Source organism: Melanerpes formicivorus, unplaced genomic scaffold (assembly GCF_026170545.1).
Source record: "Melanerpes formicivorus ecotype bairdi unplaced genomic scaffold, bMelFor1.0.p_v2 SCAF_84, whole genome shotgun sequence".
Classification (NCBI taxonomy): Eukaryota; Metazoa; Chordata; class Aves; order Piciformes; family Picidae; genus Melanerpes; species Melanerpes formicivorus.
In genome coordinates this window covers 2,340,123-2,368,118 of record NW_027142436.1, presented here as the reverse complement: position 1 = coordinate 2,368,118, position 27,996 = coordinate 2,340,123, and the positions used below count along the sequence as shown (strand labels likewise).

General features: G+C 49.3%; 2 protein-coding genes across 5 annotated transcripts in view; both read right to left on the bottom strand.

Moving 5' to 3' along the window:
• The window catches only part of HHAT (hedgehog acyltransferase), a 272,236-nt gene extending 254,773 nt beyond the window's left edge, over positions 1 to 17,463 (bottom strand). The window contains exon 1 of the mRNA XM_068165118.1: positions 17,423 to 17,463. The gene's annotated coding sequence lies outside the window, so the exon portion shown is untranslated. The remainder of the gene's footprint in view (positions 1 to 17,422) is intronic.
• A 3,824-nt stretch (positions 17,464 to 21,287) lies between these two features.
• SERTAD4 (SERTA domain containing 4) lies at positions 21,288 to 27,159 on the bottom strand. 4 transcript variants are annotated; one of them, XM_068165094.1, is made up of 4 exons: positions 27,142 to 27,159; positions 26,163 to 26,346; positions 25,514 to 25,629; positions 21,288 to 22,564 (listed from the first exon to the last, which is right to left on the bottom strand). In XM_068165094.1, exons 2-4 carry the CDS (start codon positions 26,329 to 26,331, stop codon positions 21,815 to 21,817), a joined length of 1,035 nt encoding a protein of 344 aa, XP_068021195.1. In that variant the 5' UTR covers positions 26,332 to 26,346; positions 27,142 to 27,159; the 3' UTR covers positions 21,288 to 21,814. The 4 variants fall into 4 exon arrangements, with proteins under 4 accessions (XP_068021195.1, XP_068021196.1, XP_068021193.1 ...); XM_068165095.1 differs by lacking the exon at positions 27,142 to 27,159 and adding an exon at positions 26,659 to 26,948; XM_068165092.1 differs by lacking the exon at positions 27,142 to 27,159 and adding an exon at positions 26,468 to 26,564.
• Positions 27,160 to 27,996: the final 837 nt, after the last annotated feature.

Here is a 27,996-nt window from a genome sequence, read left to right as displayed (position 1 = left end):
TATGCTTCACACAGCATAAAATCCCGTGAGAAGCTCATTTATTTATACCCAGGAACTCCTCATGTTACTAATGTGCATAATCTGGATGCAAAAAAAATCATCAAGACATTAGAGCATTCTAGAACCATGTCCTGTCATTTTCATTGTGGGAAGCACAGGGAAAAAGAGGTATGGAGTGGTATGCAAAAAGCTGACTCCTTTTATCAGTGCTGCATGTCGTGAGCTTGAAATGCTAAGTTGCAAGGGAAGTCAGAGTTGCCCAATTTGTTTGTCAGGACCCCTCTGGTAATGTAGCACAGGAAAAGGGAATTATTAATAAAAGTGTTCAGAAAGTTGTGCTTCTGTGGCTGCATAAGGACTAGCCCCATACATATGGAAAAGCACTATCAGGGGGAAGACCACCTGAAAGAAAACCAAAGGAAGAGTAACGTGAAAGCGATGGTGAAATAAGGAGGGAAATAGAAACTGATGCAAAGCTACTTGTCTGTGACTTGAATCAGAGGAGGGAGGAAGCACAGTTCAGAGAAATGTGTTTCAATTCATGACCTAGTTATTGCACACTTCTCTCCTCGTCTGAGTCCTTCCAGTTTTCTGTTGGTGGCCCTTTTGTCATCACCACATTCTCCAATTTACAGACAGCATCCAGCAACAAACCTTCAACCAGCAGGGGAAGGACCACCAGAGCTATTTGCTGTCCTTTGCTTCTGCTCAACAACTAAGAAACAGCAACAGGCCCCAGCTCATCTTCATGTTCATCGTAGTATCATAGTGCAGTATCACAGTATCAGTCAGGGTTGGAAGGGACCAAAAGGATCATCTAGTTCCAACCCCCCCTGCCATGGGCAGGACACCCCACACTAGATCAGGCTGCCCAGAGCCTCATCCAGCCTGGGCTTAAACACTTCCAGGGACGGGGGCCTCAACCACCTCCCTGGACAACCCATTCCAGGGCTTCACCACTCTCATGGGGAAGAACCTCCTCCTCACATCCAGCCTGAACCTCCCCACCTCCAGCTTCATTCCATTCCCCCTAGTCCTATCACTACCTGAGATCCTGAGCAGTCCCTCCCCAGCCTTCCTGTAGCCCCCTTCAGATACTGGAAGGCCACAATGAGGTCACCTGGGAGCCTTCTCTTCTCCAGACTGAACAGCCCCAACTCCTTCAGTCTGTCCTCACAGGAGAGGTGCTCCAGCCCTCTGCTCATCCTCCTGGCCCTTCTCTGGACACCTTCCAGCACCTTCAGATCCCTCTTGTAATAGGGGCTCCAGACCTGGAGGCAGTACTCCAGGTGGGGTCTCCCCAGAGCTGAGCAGAAGGGGAGAATCACCTCCCTTGACCTGCTGGCCACACTTCTCCTGCTGCAGCCCAGGATCTGATTGGCTTTGCAGGCTGCAAGTGCACACTGAGAGCTCCTGTTGAGCTTCTCCTCCACCAGCACCCCCAAGTCTCTCTCCTCAGGGCTGCTTTCCAGCCAGTCCCTGCCCAACCTGGATTTGTGCCTGGGATTGCCTCCACCCAGCTGCAGGACCCTGCCCTTGGTCTTGTTGATCCTCGTTAAGTTCATTGCTTGGGAATGCCTCAACCCAAACCTCACTTTTATTTCTGGGATGTTCTTTAAGTTTACAACCAGCAGAGTGGTGTAGGAGTAATTGCAGAACTGCTGTGCAAATCTGCAGAGTGCTGGTGGGTTTCTAACACTTGCTAATAATCTTTCAGAGTGACAAGACCCAATTTCTGAATTGCAGCTGTCCCTGCCACTTCAATACTTCACAGTCCACAAACCAGAGGAAGCATTTCCTACAGCTCAGGGAAGGCAGCTTTGTCATGCAAATGGTTTGGAGTCACTTCTAGCCACATCTGTCTTCATTACGGTCAAGTCCCAGCCTCTGCACTTGTAAAGAAATGGTGTGGGAAGCTGCAAGGGGAAAATAGTATAAGTCAAACCCAGCCTCCATTCATGCCCTTACATTCAAGAAATCCAGAGCTATTTCTAGTTTCATAGTTTCATAGTTTCATAGTTTCATAGTTTCATAGTTTCATTCAGGGTTGGAAGGGACCACAAGGATCATCTAGTTCCAACCCCCCTGCCATGGGCAGGGACACCCCACACTACATCAGCCTGGCCACAGCCTCATCCAGCCTGGGCTTAAACACCTCCAGGGACAGGGCCTCAACCACCTCCCTGGACAACCCATTCCAGGGTTTCACCACTCTCATGGTGAAGAATCTCCTCCTCACATCTAGCCTGAATCTCCCAACCTCCAGCTTCATTCCATTCCCCCTACTCCTATCACTACCTGAGATCTTGAGAAGTCCTTCCCCAGCCTTCCTGTAGCCCCCTTCAGATACTGGAAGGCCACAATGAGGTCACCATGGAGCCTTCTCTTCTGCAGACTGAACAGCCCCAACTCCTTCAGTCTGTCCTCATAGGAGAGGTGCTCCAGCCCTCTGCTCATCCTTGTGGCCCTTCTCTGGACATGTTCCAGCACCTCCACATCCCTCTTGGAATAGGGGCTCCAGAACTGGAGGCAGTACTCCAGGTGGGGGTCTCACCAGGGCTGAGTAGAGGGGGAAGATCGCCTCCCTCGACCTGCTGGCCACACTTCTCCTGATGCAGCCCAGGATCTGATTGGCTTTGCGGGCTGCAAGTGCACACTGAGAGCTCCTGTTGAGCTTTTTGTCCACCAGCACCCCCAAGTCACTGTCCCTGCTCTAGAAAGGAATCTGTCTCTGATTCACTGTATCTCTTGACAGCTGCGTATACAATAGCACAAGCCAGAAACAAGAAGCTGTATTTCAGACCTGCCCACTGCAGAACTACAAAGTTCAGACCTGGGTCCAAATTTCTGCCTGCAACATCGTGACTCCAAGCCCACTGGCTGCCATAATTTGGATTCATATTCCATGTCCTCTTCCAGAGAATGCAAAATTCACCTTCGACGGAGGCTTAACAAGTGACCTGAGCAGATGTCACAATGCATACGTGATAATTGACTTCAGGATCACAGATATTAAAGGTGGGAATGAAAAATTACATGATTGCAGCCCTGTGGCAGTTGTTCTCTGTGTCCTATCTCTCCTCACACCTTGTTCAGGCTAGTTTTGAGAGGCTCAAGGTAAGTTTGGAGTCTGGAGGCTGTCCACACTCAAGCAAGTCTTGCTGACATTTGCTTGATATTTAATTCCACTTTGCACCATTGTATGGCAAAAAGCCATCTTAAATAGTCCTTTGCCCCACTGGTGTCTGGTGTTGCTGTTTCCTGTCCTTATCTTACTTCATAAATTCACTTTTTTGTTTTGTTTGGATTTTGTTTGCTGTCATTTCCAGTGATCAAAACAAGGAGAGAACAAATGGCATCATTTCATGTATGCTGTGCCTTCACCAAGCTCCATTAAACCATTCTAGGCTCCTTTAGACAGATGACATTGCATTTCTGTGGTTTGACTCATCATGTCATTTCCTGCTCCAGCTTTTGACTCTCAGTTTGGTGCCAGCAGCACAGAGCAGGACTTGATGATTAATGAGATGTAAAGATAAAAGTAAAGCTTTCTCCAGATAAATGTTAGTGATGGCTGAGCACCACAGGAGGTTGATGCAGACTCAACCTGAGGCCTCATGGATAGCTTCAGGTCAGTTCCTGCTCTGACTTGAATCCATAGTTTTTTATCTCTGCATCCTGGCTTTAGGTGTGAAGCTCTGCAGATGGTGCCAGGCCAGTGGAAGGAAGTTTAGTTTGGTTGTGCCACAGAAAGCAACACGCTGCAACTAACTTCACAGACTGAGACCAGGAAAAAGATACTCCTCTATTCAAGTCACATTAATGGAATATTTTCTACTGGATCAGGATCAAACATTGTAAGGTAGACATTACTTAATGCAGAGAAGGATGTGGGATAAACAAACACCAGAGTGAAGAGTCATAATGACCCTTGCTTTAAAGAGCCCAGAGACAAGACAGAACAAGGACAGGGCTCCGGGAAACAGTGCAGCAAGTGTGTGCACACATGTGCATGTCCTCCACCAAGTTACACCCAACTTCCTGGCACACCAAGCAGAGCCTACTGCTGCCTGGAGGCAGCTGACTTCAGAGAGGTTTCAGGTTCCCCTTCAGAGAAAATGACAGCATAGCAACTCCATGGCTGCACACACAGCCTTCGCTCCCAGAGCTATCGCAAACCCAAGCGCCTGGTGTTGATCCCAGCACTTCCAGATTTCCTGAATTCCCTGCTTACTGAAGGGTGAAATTAGACTCACACTGAACTTCCAGCTTGAGGAAAGCAGCTTGGAGCAGGTAATGGAGGGTATGGTGCACAGAGGATAAAAAAAAAACCCCAGATGATGGTGGGTGAGGAGAAACATATTCCAGCAACACAGACTTTGTTGTAGCAAAATTCCGACTCACAATTTGCATACGGAAAGTCTTTATGAAGGTGCTGTTATTAACAACCTGAACTGCACTCTTAAGAGATTACAGCAGTTAGGGAGAGGTAAATGAGCTCTGTCAAAATAGGAGCAGCTCTAAGTGATTCCCCAAAGCATGATCCAGGGCATGCTCTGTGGCAGGCTTCCTCCATATTCTGGCACTGGCTAGGGAAATTATGGAGGTGTTTCTTTTCTACTTCGGAGCAGAAGGTCTAGCAGCAGCTCTTGTCCAGTGGTGAGCAGTTTGAAAGAATGTGAGTCAAAGCAGTGGTACTGTGAAACAAGAAAGAGTTAAGAATGAAGTTCAGACACCACCAAATTACCTCCATGTCTTTCAGTTTCAAAGGCACAAGAGATGGGGGTGCTCATATCTCTTCAACAGCTTCTGAACATGATAGAGATTTTAGGAGCAACAGAGCAGGGGCAGATGACACCAAGCTGTGTGGTGCAGCAGACAGGCTGGAGGGCAGGGAGGCCATCCAGAGGGACCTGGACAGGCTGGAGAGGTGGGCACAAGCCAACCTCAGGAGGTTCAACAAGAGCAAGGGCAGGGTCCTGCATCTGGGTTGAGGCAACCCCAGGCACAAATCCAGGCTGGGCAGTGACTGGCTGGAAAGCAGCCCTGAGGAGAGAGACTTGGGGGTGCTGGTGGAGGAGAAGCTCAACAGGAGCTCTCAGTGTGCACTTGCAGCCTGCAAAGCCAATCAGATCCTGGGCTGCATCAGGAGAAGTGTGGCTAGCAGGGCAAGGGAGGTGATCCTCCCCCTCTGCTCATCTCTGGGGAGACCCCACCTGGAGTACTGCCTCCAGTTCTGGAGCCCCTATGACAAGAGGGATGTGGAGGTGCTGGAAGGTGTCCAGAGAAGGGCCACAAGGATGATCAGAGGGCTGGAGCACCTCTCCTGTGAGGACAGACTGAAGGAGTTGGGGCTGTTCAGTCTGCAGAAGAGAAGGCTCCCAGGTGACCTCATTGTGGCCTTCCAGTATCTGAAGGGGGCTACAGGAAGGCTGGGGAGGGACTGCTCAGGATCTCAGGTAGTGATAGGAGTAGGGGGAATGGAATGAAGCTGGAGGTGGGGAGATTCAGGCTGGAGGGGAGGAGGAGGTTCTTCCCCATGAGAGTGGTGAAGCCCTGGAATGGGTTGTGCAGGGAGGTGGTTGAGGCCCTGTCCCTGGAGGTGTTTAAGCCCAGGCCGGATGAGGCTCTGGCCAGGCTGATGTAGTGTGGGGTGTCCCTGCCCATGGCAGGGGGGTTGGAACTGGATGATCCTTGTGGTCCCTTCCAACCCTGAATGATACTATGATACTATGATACTAAGGGCACAGCCATGGAGCCACCTGCAGTGTGCTGCTCCCAAGATGCATCTTCCTAGAGCACCTTTGGGTGCTGTGTAGTCACATTTCTGGGAGCCTCAGTCAGACTGCAGCTATTCTCCAGACAACCATATGAGAGGCATAAGAGGCATAAGGCAGCTGTTTCTTCCCAGTAAGTCCCACTCAAACATCAGCAAATCTTTCAAGCAGAATCTGCATGTCCCAGGTAAGTCAGGACCCAAGAAAAATGCAAGGTCAAATGGGCAGCTGGAGAAGACCACAGAGAGATGGGGCATGCAGGTCCTTCACACTGTGGGGAGTTGGCTGTCACAAAACAGTTCCAAACACTTGCTATTTCTTGTAGGTGTCAGAAGTTGTATAGAGATACAGCAAGTCCACACAAAGCATCCTGATCTTGCTAGCTTTCTCATGCTTTTCAGGGAAGGTTATGTCTTACAAACCTCTGCAATATACTTTTGGCCTGAAGGAAGTACAATGAGTCTGACAAGCGTGAAGGGTTTAAAGCACTGCAGCCAGCAGCTCTTACTGACCCCAAAATGTCTCAATCCTGCTTGATTTCTGTTTCCTCAGTCCACATCTGCGAGGAGGAGGAAATAATGACTTGATGAGTGTCCTGCTATGAGATGTGAGCCAGCAGATCTCCTCTGTGAAGCCTTGCCCGGGCATCTGCCCCATGCCAGGTTACTGATTTTAATGGAGATGTACCAGAGCAACTAGGCATCTGTCCTATGCAGGAAGGGACCTGGGGGTCCTGATTGAGAGTAGGCTGAACAGGAGCCAGCGGTGTGCCCAGGTGGTCAAGAAGGCCAATGGCATCCTGGCCTGCATCAGGAACAGTGTGGCCAGCAGGAGCAGGGAGGTCATTCTGCCCTGTACTCAGCACTGGTTAGGCCACACCTTGAGTCCTGTGTCCAGTCCTGGACCCCTCAGTTTAGGAAAGATGTTGAGTTGCTGGAAGGTGTCCAGAGAAGGACAACAAAGCTGAGGAGGGGTTTGGAGCACAGCCCTGTGAGGAGAGGCTGAGGGAGCTGGGGTTGCTTAGCCTGGAGAAGAGGAGGTTCAGAGGAAACCTTATTGCTGTCTACAACTACCTGAAAGGAGGTTGTAGCCAGGTGGGGGTTGGTCTCTTCTTCCAGGCAGCCAGCACCAGAACAAGAGGACACAGTCTCAAGCTGCACCAGGGGAGGTTTAGGCTGGGTGTTAGGAAGAAATTCTTCACAGAACGAGAGATTGCTCATTGGAATGGGCTGCCTGGGGAGGTGGTGGAGTCACCATCACTGGAGGTGTTTAGGAAGAGACTTGATTGGTGCCATGGTTTAGTTGATTAGATGGTGTTAGGTGATAGGTTGGATTCTATGATCTTGAAGGTCTCTTCCAACCTGGCTTATTCCTATTCTATTCTATTCTATTCTATTCTATTCTATTCTATTCTATTCTATTCTATTCTATTCCATTCCATTCCATTCCATTCCATTCCATTCTTATTCTATTCCATTCCATTCTTATTCTATTCTATTTCTTACAAAAGCATGAAATTAGGATGAGCCTGTTTTTTCCTTTAAGTAGTGTGACCTGTTGAAAATGGACACAGGCCATGGGTGTGCTTGGTGAAGCTCTATGGCTGTTATAGAAAAGAACAATCTCTTTTCTGAAGCTATGGTAGGAATGTCAGAGAGAAGAGACCTGATGGTCCTCCCACCAGTAAGCACCACTGCAGATTGCAGGAAAGGGGGTTTCCACACGTGGGGTGCACTGCATTTATTGTGGACACAGGCTGTTTCAGGGCCTGTGGTTGTGCAGTGTGGGGACAGTGTTAAAGCACTGTGTGCTGGACTGCCTCGTGCCCCTGAACCTGCAGGGAGCTTCCTTTATTAGAATAAACCTTTGTTAGAATAAACTAAACCAGGTTGGAGGAGACCTTCAAGATCATCGTGTCCAACCCATCAACCAATCCAACCCACCCAAACAACTAACCCATGGCACCAAGCACCCCATCAAGTCTCCTCCTGAACACCTTCAATGACGGCGATTCCACCACCTCCCCAGGCAGCCCATTCCAATGGGCAATCACTCTTTCTGTATAGAACTTCTTCCTAACATCCAACCTGAACCTCCCCTGGTGCAGCCTGAGACTGTGTCCTCTTGTTCTGGTACTGGCTGCCTGGGAGAAGAGACCATCATCAGCCTGTCTACAACCTCCCTTCAGGTAGTTGTATAGAGCAATAAGGTCACCCCTGAGTCTCCTCTTCTCCAGGCTAAGCAACCCCAGCTCCCTCAGCCTCTCCTCACAGGGCTGTGTTCCAAGCCCCTCACCAACTTTGTTGCTCTTCTCTGGACTCGTTCCAGCAAGTCAACATCCTTCCTAAACTGAGGGGACCAGAACTGGACACAGGACTCCAGGTGTGGCCTAACCAGTGCAGTGTACAGGGGCAGAATGACCTCCCTGCTCCTGCTGGCCACACTGTTCCTGATGCAGGCCAGGATGCCATTGGCCCTCTTGGCTGCCTGGGCACACTGCAGGCTCATGTTCAGCCTACCATCAACCAGCACCCCCAGGTCCCTCTCTACCTGAGATTCTTGCTCTTTCAGTTGTAGTCAGTGCTGGTGTGTGGTGCTTCATGCTCTCAGGCTGCAAAAAGCCATTCTCCATTGTTAAAAAGCAAGAAACAGTCTGCTTCAGTGTGTATTTTTCTTAGCACATTTTTCTCCTCATGAAATTAATTAGTGTAGGGCATCACCCAGTGACACTCCCCCCTGCTGAATCCCTCAGCACTCTTTGTGTTCTCATGGATATATTTGTGTTTTTGTGTTTTCCTGATAAAAACCAGCTCTGTCTTCTCTGCTGCTAGAGGAAAGGCTCAAACGAATGTCAGGCAGCTGACTGACAGGCTGTGCAGGCACAGCAGAGAACCTGACTCTGTTCAGGGGTTGTCAAGTGCACAAAGTAAACAAAAGAACAGATCTGTGCAATTTCTTGCTCACGAATCTCTTTCAACTACAACTCTTATTTCAGATGTTGCTTGTGAAGGAAAGCTCAACACAATGACAGAGTGTTTTAAATGTTGAAAGTCTCATTAGTTTTGACAAATATGTTTGATAAATGTTGTTATAACTATCAGAGGCTTAAATCCTAAACAGCATTGTGTTTTCAGCTGGTTTGAATCTATGGCTTCCTAAAACTACCACAATCATTTAAGAACCATAATGGGTTCTTGCAACGGAGTGGTTTTGTCCCGCCTTTAAATCCTGCTTCAGTCTCTTCCCCCCATATTATCTCTATTAGATGCTCAGCAGCCTTCCTATCCCATGCACAACCAAGGCAGAGTAGCAGGATCTTCCATGATTTCTGCTCAACTTGCATCTCCCTGTTTGATGAGGCTTGTCTGAATACAAACATCTGGGTGAAGTACAGCCAGGTTGTGCAGAAATGACCACAACCACCAGCCTGGGTGAGGGTGCTTAGACAACTCCCCACTGCAATACAGACTGCCTGCAGGGCTAACAGAGCCACCCTTCTAAACAGGGATTTACTGTCCTGCCTTCCCAGGGACTCTCCATCCAAGGGAGCAAGAGAATGAGTTGCATATGTGGGTTAGATTGTGAAGTGCTCTTCCTGACAGCATGATGTAGCTCCATGCTACAAGTGCATCTGACAGATGTCAGACCCAGGGGAGGATCAGCTTTGAAAAACCTTACCCAGGATATTTTCCCTCATTTTTACTTCATTGTCTGCATTTCTTCTAGCTCCTGGGGTGGATTATTTTCCTTAGCCAAACACCAGACAAAAGGAGGGGAGAAAAGCAGGAGAGAGGCACGCTGCAGTGAGTGGACAGACACATCAGTGGTGGGGAGAGTGCCTGTAAGTGGCACAGAGTAGCTTATCTCCCACAAGCTGGGGAAGGCAGCATACATTTTGCAGCAGGCTCAGTCCAGCCTGTGCTGTGGGGCCGGAGTGGCCCCATGGAGCAGCCTTGCTCTGAGCAAGGTGCAGAGGAGTTCCCCACGCCTGCAACTGCCACGGGGCAGACACCTGGGCAGGGAGAGAAGATTTCCACAGGGTTTGTAACCTCTTGTGCAACTAAACCAGTACAACTGGCCAAGAGTCCCACAGTGCAGCTTTGCCATTTGTTAGAGAGGAACATGGAGCAAAACATGAAGTGCTTGCACCCACAGCCTTCTCCTTGGTAACTCACTGCCCATCCACAGACCTTCCAATGCTGGGCCCAGGGGGCAGAAAGAGGCTACTGGAGAGGCTGGGGCCATGCACGCCATGCACTCCAGTCCCTCAGCTCCTGTACCCCAGGAAGAATTTGCCCTGCATCCCCCTCAGACCCAGCCAGAGAGAACTGCACTCCTTTGCAATGCATGCCAGACAGCCACCCCAACAACCCCTGGCACCTGGCTTTAGATGACTGCACTTGCAGCAAGGCTACACTTCAAGCCACTGAGGGTTCCTATAATTGCAACTCACTTGTATTCAAATTGTTTTTTTCACTTTAAAGGTGGAGGGAATCTATTTATTTGATTTTTTTATGCTGTGTTTTTCTGGTCCTGCCTCTAATTCAGACTGAGGCAAGATGCAATGGAATGTGTCAAGGTGTCTGAAGGCTCAAAATGCGCAATTCCAATGCTATAATATCTCCCTTTGTTATGCTAATTATTTCTTTCCAGCTGCTCCGGCAATGAGCGCCAGCCCGACCTATCAAAGGGGAACAAAACCTCTAGGCAAGCTTTCTGCTGCAGGGTCCCTTACCTCTGTGCTGGAGAGGGGGGGGCCGTGTCTCTCCCGGCACCTGTAAACCAAAGCCGAGAGGTAAAACAAAACAGTTTAATATTGCAGCTCCGCTGCCACCGGGAACGTAGGCTAGGAATTAAAAAGTGGCACCCCCTTGACAGCCGCGATTTACATTCCGATCCCGGGTCCCCTCCTCCTCCACATGCATCCTCTCACCACTTCTGAGCAAAGGGGGGCAAATGAGGCAGTGCGGGAAAGCATCCAGCCAGACCTCAGAGCCGCCGCCGCGGTTCTGATTTTGGCACCCACCAGGGCTGCGCTTTGTGATGCTGAAGGATTTTTCAGCAGGCAGGTGTCAGGCTGATGAGAGCAGCAAATGCTGTGGTTGCATTACTGACATGAAAATGAACTTTCCAGATAACAGTTAAAGAAAAAAAGATGTTTCTTGCATTCAAAATTAAAACAACAAAATTACTGCCCCTGTTGCCTTTCTACTAGTTATGTTGCTGCTCAGTTAAAAGAGAAGTTTGTCTCGTCCCTGTGATTCCACAGCCTAGGAAGATATTTTATTGATAGCACATGGAAATATTCAAAGGGGGGGGGAGGGGGGGGGGAAAGGATCTTTGGCAGCTGGAAAGAGACTAGCTGGGGGCCACCAGCAGCCTGAGAGGCTCAGAAGACCACTGGGAATGTGGGGCAAGCTTGTTAGCTGCATGTCTTATTTATGATGGTCAGCAGTGGCATACCTCCAAAGCTGACACTACGCTCATCCGTGAGCCTCACAATTGGAAGCAGGCGCCTGCGGCCGGGGGATCGTTTCATACAATAGAAATCCTTGTCTCAGCCTGCATGCAGAGTAAGGAAAAGGATCTGACAGCAACTTGTGCCCTACTCACATCTGAAGATTTTTATTCCTGGCTGTGATGACTTTACAGATTAATGTTTCAGTATTGGAGCAATTCTACAAGGAAAGTAGGTCTCAGGACTGTGTTAAGGCTACACACCTTACTTGTAGAATCAGAGTATCAGTCAGGGTTGGAAGGGACCAAAAGGATCATCTAGTTCCAACCCCCCTGCCATGGGCAGGGACACCCCACACTACATCAGGCTGGCCAGAGCCTATCATAGTATCAGTCAGGGTTGGAAGGGACCACAAGGATCATCTAGTTCCAACCCCCCTGCCATGGGCAGGGACACCCCACACTACATCAGCCTGGCCAGAGCCTCAGCCAGCCTGGGCTTAAACACCTCCAGGGACAGGGCCTCAACCACCTCCCTGGACAACCCATTCCAGGGCTTCACCTCTCTCATGGGGAAGAACTTCCTCCTCACCTCCAGCCTCAATCTCCCCACCTCCAGCTTCATTCCATTCCCCCTAGTTCTATCACTGCCTGAGATCCTGAGCAGTCCCTCCCCAGCCTTCCTGTAGCCCCCTTCAGATACTGGAAGGCCACAATGAGGTCACCTCGGAGCCTTCTCTTCTCCAGACTGAACAGCCCCAACTCCTTCAGTCTGTCCTCACAGGAGAGGTGCTCCAGCCCTCTGATCATCCTTGTGGCCCTTCTCTGGACACCTTCCAGCACCTCCAGATCCCTCTTGTAATAGGGGCTCCAGAACTGGAGGCAGTACTCCAGGTGGGGTCTCAGCAGAGCTGAGCAGAGGGGGAGAATCACCTCCCTTGCCCTGCTGGCCACACTTCTCCTGATGCAGCCCAGGACCTTATCACAAAAAAAATTAAATTGGCCACAATTACACTGCTAGCCTGCTGGTAAACCCAAATCCAATCTGCCACACAGAGGAAGAGGTCAAAGATGGAATAGTACATATTCAGCCTCTGCAGGTACCATGGAGGCTCCTGAAGATTTAACCATTAGTCATTATATTTTAAGAATAATAATAGTGATAATATTAATAGAAGTAATAAGCAACACACACCTCATGGGTTGCTTTGGTCATGCTTGCTGAGACTCACAGAAAATGAATTTGAGGAAAGCAAAATGTTGCACTTACAGGGCAGCAACGTTTATGGTATGTGCACTGGCTGATGATCTGTAATATAAAGGGCAATTCCATTTTGAGCCAAGGCCACACAACTTTATTCAAGGGAATAAACAGCCCCACAGCAGTCATATGGCTAAGAAGATGCGGCTGTTACAGGATAAGTTACAGAAATAAGGATAGAGGAGTTCATCCTGAAATGGATGGAGGGAAAAAAATACTTAGAAGGGTTTTTAGGGTTGATTGAGGAACAGAGCACAGATTTTACATGTATACTGAGAGGCAGGAATTATTTTGGAGTCAGGGAATAAAACTGGATTTGGAGATAATCTGCTGCTCAACTCCAATTCCCACTGGCAGAGGCTTTCCCTAACTGAAAGGGTAAATAGAGAGGAACTGGTCCCACAGTGTATGAGGTGGAGGAGGGGGATTGCCCTTCAAAACTTGTGCTGATTAAGATAATGAGGTGGGAGGGAGAAGACAAAACCAACAATAACCAAAGGAGGTGGCAGTCAGCTGATACAGCCAGGCAAAACTCTCCAAAAATGAACAACACAGTATCATCTCATGCCAGCTCATAGGCTACAGAAAGCCTCCAAAAGACTCCAAAGCACGAGTCAGCAGACTTCCAGAGAGCTTTTAACATCAGGCACAACTCATAAGTGAAAAAAGCTGTATTAAAAATACAAGGCAGTAAGGCAACAGTGGCAGCAAGGCAACAGTGGCAGCAAGGCAACAGTGGCAGCAAGGCAACAGTGGCAGCAAGGCAATAGAGGCAGCAAGGCAATAGTGGCAGCAAGGCAATAGAGGCAGCAAGGCAACAGTGGCAGCAAGGCAATAGTGGCAGCAAGGCAAGAGTGGCAGCAAGGCAACAGGGGCAGCAAGGCGATAGGGGCAGCAAGGCAACAGGGGCAGCAAGGCAACAGCGGCAGCAAGGCAATAGAGGCAGCAAGGCAATAGTGGCAGCAAGGCAATAGTGGCAGCAAGGCAATAGTGGCAGCAAGGCAATAGTGGCAGCAAGGCAACAGTGGCAGCAAGGCAATAGTGGCAGCAAGGCAATAGTGGCAGCAAGGCAATAGTGGCAGCAAGGCAACAGGGGCAGCAAGGCAGTAGTGGCAGCAAGGCAGTAGTGGCAGCAAGGCAAGAGTGGCAGCAAGGCAAGAGTGGCAGCAAGGCAGTAGTGGCAGCAAGGCAACAGTGGCAGCAAGGCAGTAGTGGCAGCAAGGCAATAGAGGCAGCAAGGCAGTAGTGGCAGCAAGGCAACAGTGGCAGCAAGGCAATAGTGGCAGCAAGGCAATAGTGGCAGCAAGGCAAGAGTGGCAGCAAGGCAATAGTGGCAGCAAGGCAGTAGTGGCAGCAAGGCAACAGTGGCAGCAAGGCAATAGTGGCAGCAAGGCAATAGTGGCAGCAAGGCAGTAGTGGCAGCAAGGCAATAGAGGCAGCAAGGCAACAGTGGCAGCAAGGCAATAGAGGCAGCAAGGCAATAGTGGCAGCAAGGCAGTAGTGGCAGCAAGGCAACAGTGGCAGCAAGGCAATAGAGGCAGCAAGGCAGTAGTGGCAGCAAGGCAATAGTGGCTGCAAGGCGATAGGGGCAGCAAGGCAGTAGTGGCGGCAAGGCGATAGGGGCAGCAAGGCAGTAGTGGCAGCAAGGCGATAGGGGCAGCAAGGCAACAGTGGCAGCAAGGCAGTAGTGGCAGCAAGGCAACAGTGGCAGCAAGGCGATAGGGGCAGCAAGGCAGTAGTGGCAGCAAGGCAACAGTGGCAGCAAGGCGATAGGGGCAGCAAGGCAGTAGTGGCGGCAAGGCGATAGGGGCAGCAAGGCAGTAGTGGCAGCAAGGCGATAGGGGCAGCAAGGCAACAGTGGCAGCAAGGCAGTAGTGGCTGCAAGGCGATAGGGGCAGCAAGGCAGTAGTGGCGGCAAGGCGATAGGGGCAGCAAGGCAGTAGTGGCAGCAAGGCGATAGGGGCAGCAAGGCAACAGTGGCAGCAAGGCAGTAGTGGCAGCAAGGCAACAGTGGCAGCAAGGCGATAGGGGCAGCAAGGCAGTAGTGGCAGCAAGGCAACAGTGGCAGCAAGGCGATAGGGGCAGCAAGGCAGTAGTGGCGGCAAGGCGATAGGGGCAGCAAGGCAGTAGTGGCAGCAAGGCGATAGGGGCAGCAAGGCAACAGTGGCAGCAAGGCAGTAGTGGCAGCAAGGCAACAGTGGCAGCAAGGCAGTAGTGGCAGCAAGGCGATGGTGGCAGCAACGCAGTAGTGGCAGCAAGGCAATAGTGGCAGCAAGGCAATAGTGGCAGCAAGGCAATAGTGGCAGCAGCGTTGTGGCCTCCCAGAGATGTGCAGCTGCGACAGCTACAGGCCAGTTACTCATGAAGGAGGCATGGCCACCAAGCCTTCACTTTCCTTTGCAGCAGCCAGGGCTTTAGTTGCTGCAGGCAAACACAGCCTGCAGTGCAGACTGATGAGCCTGGTAGGGTATTCCACGGGGAAAACACCACTGCAGGAGGTAGCACTAAATGGACTGAACTTGAGCAGGCAGACCATTTATCTCCTTCCTGCAGTCCTGGTGTGACAGATTAGATGCTCTCTGCAGTAAATTGGAGAATGATGCTGTATTAATTAAGAAGAATTACTAGCCATGGAAGAGAAGTTATTTTTCAAATTCAGTATCTGCCTGGTTTTTTTTTGGGGGGAGGGTGTTCATTCAGTGTGCACACTGCTGATTGTACACAGCCTACCCATCTGTGACTTTTCCTCGCACTCCCTGCAATCCTCAGAGTTGAAACTCAAACACAGAGGTTAAGAGAAGTTTAAGTACTTGCTTATAGAATCACAGAACGGTAGGGGTTGGAAGGGACTTTAAAAGATCATCTGGTCCAATCCCCCTGCCAGAGCAGAAGTGAATAGAATAGAATAGAATAGAATAGAATAGAATAGGGTAGAATAGAATAGAATAGAATAGAATAGAATAGAATAGAATAGAATAGAATAGAATAGAATAGAATAGAATAGAATAGAATAAACCAGGTTGGAAAAGATCTTTGAGATCATCGAGTCCAACCTATCACCCAACACCATCTAATCAACTAAACCATGGCACCAAGCACCCCATCCAGTCTCTTCCTAAACACCTCCAGTGATGGTGACTCCACCACCTCCCTGGGCAGCACATTCCAATGGCCAATCTCTCTCTCTGTGAAGAATTTCTTCCTAACCTCCAGCCTAAACCTCCCCTGGTGAAGCTTGAGACTGTGTCCTCTTGTTCTGGTGCTGGTTGCCTGGGAGAAGAGACCAACCCCCACCTGGCTACAACCTTCCTTCAGGTAGTTGTAGACATCAGTAGGTCACACAGGAATGCATCCAGGCAGGTTTTGAATGTCTTCAGAAGAGGAGATTCCACAGCCTCTCTGTTCAGCCTGTTCCAGTGTTCTGGCACCTGTCCTTTCAACTGGATCTGCTGAGAAAGCTCTGCATACCTTGCAGTCTGCACCACTTCTGCAAAGCCCTGGAACTGAAATACCACATTCACTTCCCTGCTATGACTTAAAGGCCAGGGAGAGCAACAACAGGCCAACTACATCCCCAAACATAACTGCTTTCCCAGGATTACTCCACTGGAGTGTGACCTAACCTTCCACACCTACCCCAGGTCCCCTGACATGGAAAGCCACTGACCCTGAATGGTAAATCCAGTCTGGTTTTACAGCCACAGCTGCTTTGCTTCATATTCTCTGCGGAGAGCCAAGAGGAGTGAAGGTCTCATCCTAACACTCCTCAGCCCCAGGGCTGTTTCATGCTCAGTCCCCAGCGCAGCCCTGGCTGGCTGGCTGGGTACACCTCACATTAGCAGCCTTAGGCCTAGCTGCTGCGAAGGCACTCGGCACTCCGCCACGGCTATGTTTACATTAGAGAAAATGGACCTCACAGAGACAGTTTGCAAACACCACAAGACAAACTTTTGTAAACTCCCTGGGTTTAGTCATCTTTCCCCATCTGTCAGAGAAGTTAAAGCGAGATTGAGAAAACACAGGAAATTGCTGTGTATTCCAAGTAGTCGTGACTGAGCGGCTTGGCTGTTACATGAGATGCCTTGTGGAAGATTCACATCTCCTAACGTTTCCAGCAAGACCCTTTGCAGCGCTTCCCTGGCTGTGATCTTTAGCAGGCTCTGCACACCCTGCCAGGAAAAGCCTCTGGGGGTGCTTCAAGCAGCTGCAGAAAACCTCATCCCAGTACTGCGGATCCCAAAAGGTTACCTCTGGAAAGCCAGGGCAGCCCTTTTCTTCAAGGCTGCAAAGCAAGGGACAGGCAGTTAAAAAGTTTAGGTCCCTTTGGGAGGCTTCCATGTGAGACTTCTGTTAACTGAGTGAAATACCAGACCAAATCCTTTACCCCACAGCAGTTTATACCTTTCTCTGACGTGACTGACTGGCTGTCTTTGTGATAATCTAAAGAAACTTCTTTTATCAAGATTCCTCTCATGAGTAAGTAGCAATTGCATTTGCTGCAACTCTCTCTGCAGCATTTATCTCAAGAAGCCAATGAAAGGGCACAAGTCAAATGCAGACTGGAAATCACCTTCACATCTCTGCTTCAGCCATATTCCCTTAATCACCAGATCACTACCCTGGTGGCAATTTGAGCTGCTGGCAGCTGGAAAGGCCATTTAACTGGGAGGGTTGCAATTGGCATGGGCCTCCAGAGGGGCCACAAAGCAGCTGAGACACACTGTACCCCAATTAGTTTGATCAAATTCCCCTTGAGATCATGCTGCACCTCTCCACTAGCTCCCTGCTTCCCCTGCACAAACCTGAAGGGTGGTGGCACCCAGTGTACTGTCCTGGTCTTCAGTAAAAGGATGGTTGGTAGATGAGAGGCGTGAAAGGAGGATGGAGGACACACAGGAAGATGAAATGTGAAAAAAAGTCTCCTTACCACAACTTGACTTTAGGGTGTAACACCTTCAGGACTGAAAGAAACACTTCATCTCTGTGGCTCAGCTGCAATTTGTTTTCTTTGTGGAGCCAGCTGCTATGCTGGCATTGCAAACCAGTGCCAGCTGAGGCTATTTGAGTGCTGGGGATGCTCATGTCAGCCCGTTTCAACAGACTGGCTAATCCAGTAAGAACAGGCACATTTTACCCAGTGTGTGAGGTATGTATGAAGGACAACAGTCTTGTGCCATGTGCTTTCATAGTTTCATAGTTTCATTCAGGGTTGGAAGGGACCACAAGGATCATCTAGTTCCAACCCCCCTGCCATGGGCAGGGACACCCCACACTAGATCAGCCTGGCCAGAGCCTCAGCCAGCCTGGGCTTAAACACCTCCAGGGACAGGGCCTCAACCACCTCCCTGGACAACCCATTCCAGGGTTTCACCACTCTCATGGTGAAGAACCTCCTCCTCACATCTAGCCTGAATCTCCCCACCTCCAGCTTCATTCCATTCCCCCTAGTCCTATCACTCCCTGAGATCCTGAGCAGTCCCTCCCCAGCCTTCCTGTAGCCCCCTTCAGATCCTGGAAGGCCACAATGAGGTCACCTCAGAGCCTTCTCTTCTCCAGACTGAACAGACCCAACTCCTTCAGTCTGTCCTCACAGGAGAGGTGCTCCAGCCCTCTGCTCATCCTCGTGGCCCTTCTCTGGACACCATCCAGCACCTCCAGATCCCTCTTGTAATAGGGGCTCCAGAACTGGACATAGTACTCCAGGTGGGGAGGTTCTTTGAAAAAAGAACATGATGTTTTCAACTCAGATGAACTGTGCATTTCGAAGGGAAATGTATTACCTGGTGGAAAGCAATCCTGAAGATAGAATGACACTTGTGTTCTTAGCAACAGTAAACCAGACCTGACAACAGAAACATATTTTTCTGTTGCTGTTTTCCATGTATTATTTGCTCAATTATTAGCCTGCCAAAAGGTGCAGTACTTTATAGTCTAGGAGCAAAGTATCTTGTAAGGGAGAACAAAACAATCTGCTTAGACAGAAGCTCTTCTGTCCAGCTCTTCCAGGCAGGTAAGGCCAGGAAGATGAGAATTCATGTAGCAGCTCTGCATGGGCCACGTGGATGAAAGGCATTACCATGATCTTGGAAAATCACTGCTTCTTGAGAATTTGTGATACAAGCAAAATGTCCTTAATTCTGGAGTGTGCAATAGGGAAAAGGCCTATCAAGTCTATACTCTTCACATGCCATAAATCAAACCAAATTTAAACCAGGAAATCCATTCACCCAAGCTCAAGTTGGAAATCCTATCAAGGTCTGGCAATTGAACAGGGGTGTTTCCAACTCCCTTTTCTAACATGAAATACCCCTGTCTCTTCCAAAGCAAACAGCATAACTCAGTGGACTCCCAAGTCAAATACATCTACTTTCAGTATTTGCTATTATTTAGTGAGGCAGGGTCCAAAGGAAAGCACAAAAGATCACTTATCCTAAGGCCAACCTTCATTATATGACAGACCCTGCTGACTCTCAGTAGATTGTCAGGAGTGGCAACAGATTAATTTCTGCATGTCTTTGGAACAAAAGAAGCTGTTAGAGGCCAGAGCTGACAGAGAGTTCTGTCGATCTGTCACTTCAGCTGGTGCAAATTCAATTCAGAAGACTCTGCAATGGTTTATGTGTGCAGGCTTCTTCTTGCAGTCCAAGGAGCCCCTTATGGTCAAAAAGCTTTGGCCTCCCCCTAAAGTGTTAGCTGATTTGTGGTTTGGGCAGCATTTGGCCAGATGTTTTCCTTGGCTGTACATGCAAGTCTGCAGAGAAATCTATTGCTTCTTAGTGTACCTTCAGACTGTCCCAAAGGCTCCTGAAAACCCCAAGAAGGCCGAGCTCCATCCTGGACTCAGCTTGAGGTGAGCAGGCAACCGCAGGGCCACCTCTCCAGCAGGGAGCAGTTTGATCAAATGGCATTTCCTTAGGTGTGGGTGGGGAGCATGGGGGGGAGGGGGGAAGGACCCAGTAGCCATTGGAGATGTAAAATTAAAATGAATTTTCGTCATTTTAATAAATATATATCAAGGAAATTTCACTTTACTACAACAACACATTAGTATACAAGCATCTAATATTTAAGCTTAAAACATCCAAGTGTTTATCAAATATTGGAAAAGAGCAGACATTACTAGACTATCTGGGTGTAACACAAGAAAAAAAGCATTTAAAAAAAACAAACCCAAAATTGGTCCTTGTGGACAAATGTCTAACTGCTGATCCTACTCATACACTGTATGAATGAGATCTATATTTAATATTATTCTTAGTAATAAAAAAAGCTTCTGTCTTGGAGAAATCAGGTGGGACTTTCACTTCCTTTGTGGCTCTTCACAATGATAACCCTTACACAGTTATGGCTTCCAACTCACCTGACCACATAAAGGTTATCATTGCTTTGTCCTACTTTGTGTCCACTTTGGCCCGGAGAGAGCTTTGCGCTACCACCACAGGGCTTAGTCACCAAAAGCAGCCAGTCTGCAGCTGTGACTGTGGGGTGCACACACTACCCAAAATAACCACGGCCCAGGAGGACTCGGGCTGAGCCTACGAAACCCAGAGCAGGCGGTCTCTGACACAGAGACCTGGCTGGCTTCAACACTAAACCAAGGGCAGCCCAGGGTGATGTCCCCCCAGGGATCCTCAAGCCCAGTGTCGAGCTGGCTGCCTCCCCCGCACAGAGGTGAATTTCACCCTCTGGACACGAACCAAGCAGAGAAGATGTCACTTGAGTGCATGACACTACAGGAACAGGCAGCTATTATGAGTCAGCTGTGGCCTGCATGAGGCTATTTTGCCAAGCACATCCTGCCAGTTGTTATGGGGACTGTAGGAGCTAATTAATGTGGTGGATCTAAGACGATACCCTCAGTCCGACCCCAGCCAATGTCTTCTGGGCGTTTCAAGCGGCCCATTTGTGCCCAAGGCCCGCTTAGGCTCTACCTGAACGTCATCCCTTGCTACTGAAATCTCAGCTCATTTCTCCAAAATGTTTCTTTTTTTTTTTTTCCACAATTAAACCCCTTACATTCATTCAGATAAAACCATGTTTCTCACCACACTGATTAACATTGTGCTTTCTGTTTTCCCTTGATCCTTTTCTTTAAATCGACAGCAAAAGTCATAGAAAACTCCCGCATGCTTTTGCAATCTAAAAGAGAGAAATTATGCCAAACAGAATAAAGTATAAAACATGCCACTGGTTCATGAACTTCATTATACGAAGAAGGGAAACAAAAAAAACCAGAGAGCCCCAGCAACAGACAGTTGCCATAGAAACACGCAAGCATCTAATGCTTGTTTACAAGAGACATCTCTCTATTGTTTCTTAAATCCCTTCCTAAGGATGGCAAATCAAAAAGCAATTGAGCATCAAAAAGGAAGAACAGAGATGTTTGAATAGGAAGTTGAACACAATACTTCAAAGGTTAAAGGTTTCTAATAATATTGATCCACCCTGTGGGTTGCCTTCCTCCCCCCCCTTCCTTCCCCCCAGCCCCCCCCCTCTCTATTTAGGTTAAATCCCTGCTGTATCGCTGATTTATACTTAATTTTCACACTGGCAAAAATTAAGACAAAATGTAAGGCACCAAAAAAAAAAAACCTGCCCTGTGTAACAAGAAGCCTCATGAGTTATTACATCCGAGGTGAAAACATGCCAGTACTTGAGCGGCATGTTGTGCTTCTGATTAACATCCCATAAACAGGTTATTTCTTTATGCTATGTCCTATTTTGTCAGTTGAAAAAAAAAACAAACCACCAGATGATGCCCAATCCAGGAATTCAGGAGCAGCAATACAAAATGTGAAGGATGGTTTATTCCCAGTCCATGAAGACAATCCTTTGTCAGAACAGACACTGAGCTCCAAGGAGCATGTCACCCTTGCTGGTAGCATCAATTTGTTTACCCGACTTCTAATTCCTTGGTAAACACAATGGAGGTTCTTCTTAATTAATGGCAGACTTCTTGGGGGCGGGGGATCTATAAAACAATATGTTTTCCCCATCTGGCTGATTGGTATTTTCAGTGAGGAAAGCTACACCATAGCTGCACAGGCTATTGTGCTAAGCGGCAACACAACTGCGCTCTTTATGAAGTCTCCATATTTATAAACAGCCCGCTGATGCAGATCATGGAGACACTCTATGCAATCTGCTCTCCAGTCACTTAAAACTACATGTGATGGCTGTGGCATGATGGTTATCCTTTGTAGAAAACTATAAAAAAAGGGGAAAAAAAAAACAAACCCAAAACCCCAAACCCTTCAAAATAAAAACTGGATAGCCAAAGAACATGCTGTGCATGCTTCAACAGAGCAAGAAAGATGCCTCATATTTTACTTCCTTTGCTGCAGCACGTTTTATTACTTGGTAAAGATTCCTTTTTCCTCAAGGATTTTTTCCAAGATTCACTTATGTTGCTCTTGTCATTGCATCCAGTCTCAAAATAGTCATAAAATTTGCCTTTACATTCAAGAGCATGGGTGCCTTTGACAGGCTCACAGTTTAGGGCGATGCTCTCTCGCTCGGGTTCATTACCTCCTTTCTCATCGTTAAATTTTGCCTTTTCCTGATTACTGTGAGGCCTGGCATTAGTGATGAATATTTCATTAGCAGGTATCTGGTCATCACTCCTGTAAGAAGGGGCACTGCCAATGTCATAATCCACCTGCTGGGAACAGCTTGGCAAAGAAATGGGGAGGGAGGAGGAAGAGGAGGAGGAAGAGGAGGAAGTATTTTCTGTATTAGCATTAACAGAGTAGGGTAGATTTAAGTAGTGACTGCCACACTCTTGATAGAAGCAGCACGTGTGGAGCTTCTCATACTCCTCCTTTGCCATCCGAAGACGTTTCCTGTATGGACAGTCCTGAGGCACAAACCACTCTTGTGGGGAGGTGCCACTGAAGGAGCAGGTGGAGAAGCACCAACTGTTCTGCATGAGGATTTCTCCGTGGATTCTCTTCATGAGGTTGTTGATGAGCACAGATCTCCTCAAGTAGACTTCTGGATCATCAATGAATTTCAGCTTTTCCAAAGACATGTAAAGAATATGGGCGCGCTCCTCAAACACAGAGATCATCTGAAAACACAGAAGACAGGAAATGCAGAACTAAAGGCAGCTGGTTTTGTTCTAGGCAAGGAGAAAGAAAATCAGGCAAACTATTCCCCCTGTGCCATTACCTTTCTCATTGTCTTCCTGAGGTGCCTAAAACCGGCTTTTAGTTTTGCACATGCATGCAGCTGGGGAGCTGCTTTTTCTTGGCCACAGCATTCAACCAGGTTCAGGAGGGGAGCAGCCGAGTGTGACACCACAGAGGCAATTGCAAGGCATGAATCCAGGATGGGAGAGTGAAATCCAGATGCACAGATCTGGCTCTTTACTTGCATTTGGGGCTCAAATATAAAATTGTTGTGCAGTTTTGCTTCAGTGATGGCTGGGGGCTTTTTGATGTAAATGGACCCAATCCCATCACCCCCTGTGGGGCTTCTACAAAGCTCTGAAGCCAAGTAGATTCCCTCTTGCAGCCTCAAGGTTTGCAAGATGCAGCCAGCATACATTGCCTCATGCAGCAAGTGTTGGAGCATTTCATCCACTGCCAGTGGAAGAGGCCCTCCAGCAAGGAGGTCTCCATTTGCCAAGCTCCCTTATACTGCTCTTGTGCACGAAGAAGACACCAATCTCAGAGCACCATGGCATCTGGAGAGCAGCTGTTGGCCTGTGTACTACACCCAGCACCATACAGGGCCAGCAGGAATGCAGATAGGCAGGGACAAGGTCAGGAAATGAAGAGAGGATAGAGATTTGCAGAAATCCTGGCTTCGCGCCCACAGATTTGTTCTCCCTTCTATGGTCCTTCCAGGATTCCCTTTCCCAGCACTGGCAGCCTGAGCAGGTTACTACCCCTGGGAGGTCCTGGATTCTGGGCTGTAATTGCTACCCTGGGAATCAAAGTAAGAGAGGGGGCAATGCATGCTACTGCAAGCACTATTAGCTCATTTTCATTTTTAGTAAGATTTTGGGTTGTGTAGGAGAGCAGCACAGCACAAAGAGAGACTGCTCTGAATTTCCTCCCCCCCCCCCCCCCCCCCAATCTGTGGCTTGATCATTCTTCCCTTTCCCACATGGTTACAGCATTTTTGCTGAGTGGAAGTTGTATCTATGAGGACTGAAAGAGCTTAAAGCACAGCTGCTTTTCACATCCATTCAACTCTCCTCAGCCCTCTAGCTCTTTCCACAGCCTGGTCCTGTCTGCAGGGCTTAGAAGCAGCACAGTGCCTTGTGAAAAAAAAAACCCAGCCATGTTCTCATGTGAGTTCACAGCTGAAATTCTTCTTTGTTACAGTAATTTTCCACAATAAATGACTCGTTATAAATCACAATAAACCTATGGGTTAATTTGCATCCTTTATACCTGCTGCAGCAGTGGCCTTTGAAGCCATACAAGTCTGGAGCAAAAGGGTAGGTCTTGAACTGTGATCCTCCTGGAGATACCTCCCAGAGGGTCACCAGTAGGAACAAGTTGTCCAAGGCTTTCAAAACAAAATGTTTCCCAACAGCCCTCTGGAGAAACACTCTAGACTCTACCATCACACCCTCTATGGGGCAAGGGACTCTCAGACCATTACTTTTTCTTCACTGGGCAGCAGAAGTATAAAAACATGTGAGAAATGCAAATAAACCTGGTGGGCATCCCCTCTTCCCCAAAGCTCTGTGTTGAAATCTGGTGACCCAGGCTTTCCTCCCTGGAGCTATTCCTCCTCTTTTGTGAGGAAAATCATGCAACAATCTAGCCAAGGAAAAACAATGGCTGAAATCAGTGAGTGATGCAGGAGAGATGCTCACCAACCAGAGCACCTTTTTTTTCAGCACCCACAGTGCTATTTATTCACTGCTTTGGCAACAGACCAGGCACCTTCTGGAATTAATGGTAGGGCAGTTTTTCACCTTTCTGGTCAGGTACTTATTTCTAGTTAATACTATTTGGGGCTAAAAATTCCTTTGGCTACTCTAAAGCCCTTGAGAAGCAAGCTTGGCATTACTGCTCACTTCTCTCCAGGGAAATCCCTCTAGGGAAACAAGAACCTAATAGGCAGACCTCCCTAGCCAATGCCCATGGTAGGCACTTGGCTCTTCTCACATCTCAGAAGGCTGCCCCTGTGGAGCACATAAAGGTATAAACTCACTCCACATCTTGATCTGGTTTAGCTTTCAGTCTCTGGGGCTCTTGTGGTACTACTGCCTCCCATAAGCCATTCCCCTTTAATCAGCTTATCCTATGTCCTCTCAAATGCAGCACTGGACTGCCATGGGTCAGGAGCAATCCAGCAAGGTAAGGATGGTATCTGAAGGCCCTTAATGAATGAATGAATGAGAGCATAAAACCTCTCATTAAATAAAAGTTCTGATTTCAAGTTAAGTATCTGCTGGCATAGAAAGTGTTTCTTCTAATCCCTTCCTTTCTTCTAATCCCTCCCTTGCTTTAAAACTAAAAGAAATAATATTCTTTCATTTACTAATCTGTTATCAGCTTTTTAATAAACAGAATTAAATACTAAAGGACCTTCTACTTGCTTTCCAAGTCATTCTGGCTTCATAGAAGATCTGTAACCCATCCAAGGTACATGGAGCCTATTATTATTTTTCCCCCCTGGAAAAAAAGTTTGGAATGGTTGGGGAACTGTGGGCCCTTCTTATTTATGCCCTTCCTTTTTGCTCTTCAAATGCCGTTACAGAGCTGTTTCTGTAAGCAGGATACAAACTAGCTAAGAACAAAACAATCTAAAGAAAAAAAGAAGTTATTCTCAGCATTTCCATTCGCAGTTGTTATAAAGGAAGAAATGCCTTTGCTTCCTAAGCAATTCGATGACAATAAAATAATAAATGTGACAGCTTTTTGTCTCTGAGCAAACAGCTGGATTGTTCTCCTAATTTCAGTGGAATGTTTCAAGCCTTCTGGAATTGGGGCAGTCGAGTGTTACTAAGCGTCTGAAACTCAAGAGCAAAAATAATGACTACTAGAAAACATACTTTATGTGTACAGCTGCTGAGTGGCGGATGAAAATCCTCTTCTTCCACATATTTCCTTTTAAAGTATGTGATCTTGGATGTTGTTGCAGGATTTGAAATTCCCCTGTAATGCGATCCTGCGGGTAATAAATCAGATATGACAAATGACATGCAGTTTGCCGGAGGTTCTTCAAACAAAATACTTTTCATTTCCCTCCGCGCTGCAGGAGAACTCCGCCGCCTATTTTCACGTGTATCTGCGGCGATCAGAACGGAACCCTCACCTGAGCGACACCGCGCCCGCCGGCCGCGCAGGCCCGGGCAGCCGACAGCCGCTTTAAGAGGCGGCAGCAGTCCGAGGAGCCGCTACCGCGGCCGGCGCGCTCGCCTCCGGGAAAACTTTCCCTGCCTCCCGCCGGCGGCCGGGCGGGCAGACGGCGGCTGCCGGCGCATCCGCGGCTGCGGAGCGGCGCCCGCGGAACCCCGCGCACCTGCGGCCCCGTGGGCGAGCCCCCGCCTCCAGCCCGCGCCGCCGCCGCCCCAAGTCAGGTTCGGCGAGGCCGCCGCGCCTCTCCCTCTGCGGACGGACCTCCGCTCCCCCCACGCCCGCCCGCCGCGGGGCCAGGTGGCCGCCCGGGCACTTCCCGCGGCGGATCGGCGCGGTGCCTACCTGCGGCGGGGGGGCCGGCGGCGGCCGGCGGGGCAGGGGGCGGCGGGGCGGCGGGGCTGGAGCGGCCGCAGCAGGGCGGCTCCCAGAGGGCGCGGTAGGCGGCGAGGTCAGCGGCTCCCTCGCCGGCGATGGGGCGGCCCAGCCGCTGCATGGGCAGCACCAGGGTCATCGCGGGCGCCGGCACCTGGAAGTGAAGCAAGGCGGTGAGCGCCCGGCGGCAGCCCCTTCACCTGATCCCCCCCAACCGCCGCGGCCCGCCCCCTGCCAGTCATACCCCTGTACACACGGATACAAAACACACGCACATATCGCCTACGCAGGCACACGCAGACTATTCCTCCCCCCCTTCTTAGGGCAGGAGAAAGACCGCAGCTCTCTCCCACAAAGGGCGAGGGATCCCCGGCACCGGGAGTTTGTACGCGCTCCCCCAACGCCGCCCCCTGGCCCTGCTCCCGCCGCCGCCGCCCTGGACCCGGCCCCTGCGCTGCTCACACACCGGCACAGATCCGCTCACACGCTTCCCATTCTTCCCCGGTGGCGATGGCACGGCGCGCCCGGCACCGACGGGTCTGGCGTGTGCCTGCTGCGGTGCGTGTGTGTGTGCAGCGGGGTGTGCGGGTGTGTGCGAGGGAGCGCGCCCAGCAGTCAGGAAACGCGTTTCTTTCTTCTTCCCTCCCGAACGAAGCAGACAGCGGAGACTTGGGTAGTTGTTTCCACTAGCCCCGATCGGACTGAACTGGATCTGCCTCCAGTCAAAACACTGCGAGACTAAGACAGAAAATTGGCTCCGGTTTCAAGCCGTGAGTTGCAGTCCCACCGGAGCCAAGCACAACATCGGCGGAGCAGGCGGAATATTAAGCAGGAGTGGGGACTCCAGGGCCAGCGCCAGGCTGCGGGCTGCCTCCTGCCGCGGCAGCAGGCGGAAAGGGAGGAAGCAAACTTTCTGCGAGGGGCAAGGGATGAGTTCATAGTCACCTACTTCTTGGCAGAGGAGCGTGGAACAATGCGCCTAGACTCAGCCCGGCCCCTCCCTCTCCTTCCTCCTCCTCTCTCTAAGAAAGCGGGATGTAGATCCCCCTCGGTGCAGCTCTCCGGGAGGAAGAAGAGGGCCCGGACAAGCAGCAGGAGGGAGGGGCCGCAGGTGGGCAGGTGAAATTTCAGCAATTGTTTGTGTTAGCAGCTGAACGCTCTCTAACAAGAGGGGGAACAAAATAAACTGTAGTATCTGCCAGTTGTTTTCGTAAATCCTGGAAGAATGCACAGGGCTGCTACTTTATTAAGAGACGGGCTGCCAGCGTGCTCTAACTTTCTGTTTCTTCGATTACTTTCTTCCTCACCGGGGCAGAAAATGGGAGGTGAAGTCAGGAGAAATCCCCAGGCAGTGTGCTTGATGGGCAGTTTGTCCACCAGACCTCGCTGAAGTCATCCTCAAGGGTGCCTGAGCCACTTCCTCAGAATGAATTTACTGATCACAGACTGCATATGGCCCTCAGCTGTTTTCTTCCAGTAGCCTATTAATGTCATCTTGCTTTTCCTGGGCAAAGAAACAATGACATAGGGAATGGCAAGGCACTAGGCTGGGCCGTTGGAAGTTATCCCTGACACAGACAATGACATATTATTTATTCCCCACATCGTGGTTTGGGTTTTCGTGTGTTGTTTTGCTTTGTTTGGTTTTACCAGCAGAATACTGACATATGGAAGGGCTGGTCAAAACAACACATGGGTCAGTCTGCTGACCTAAAGAGCAGGGCCAGAAAGAGGCCCAAGAACCAGCTAAACTGTCATGGATTTCATGGCTGCAAAGATTACACCATCATTAGAAAGTACTCAT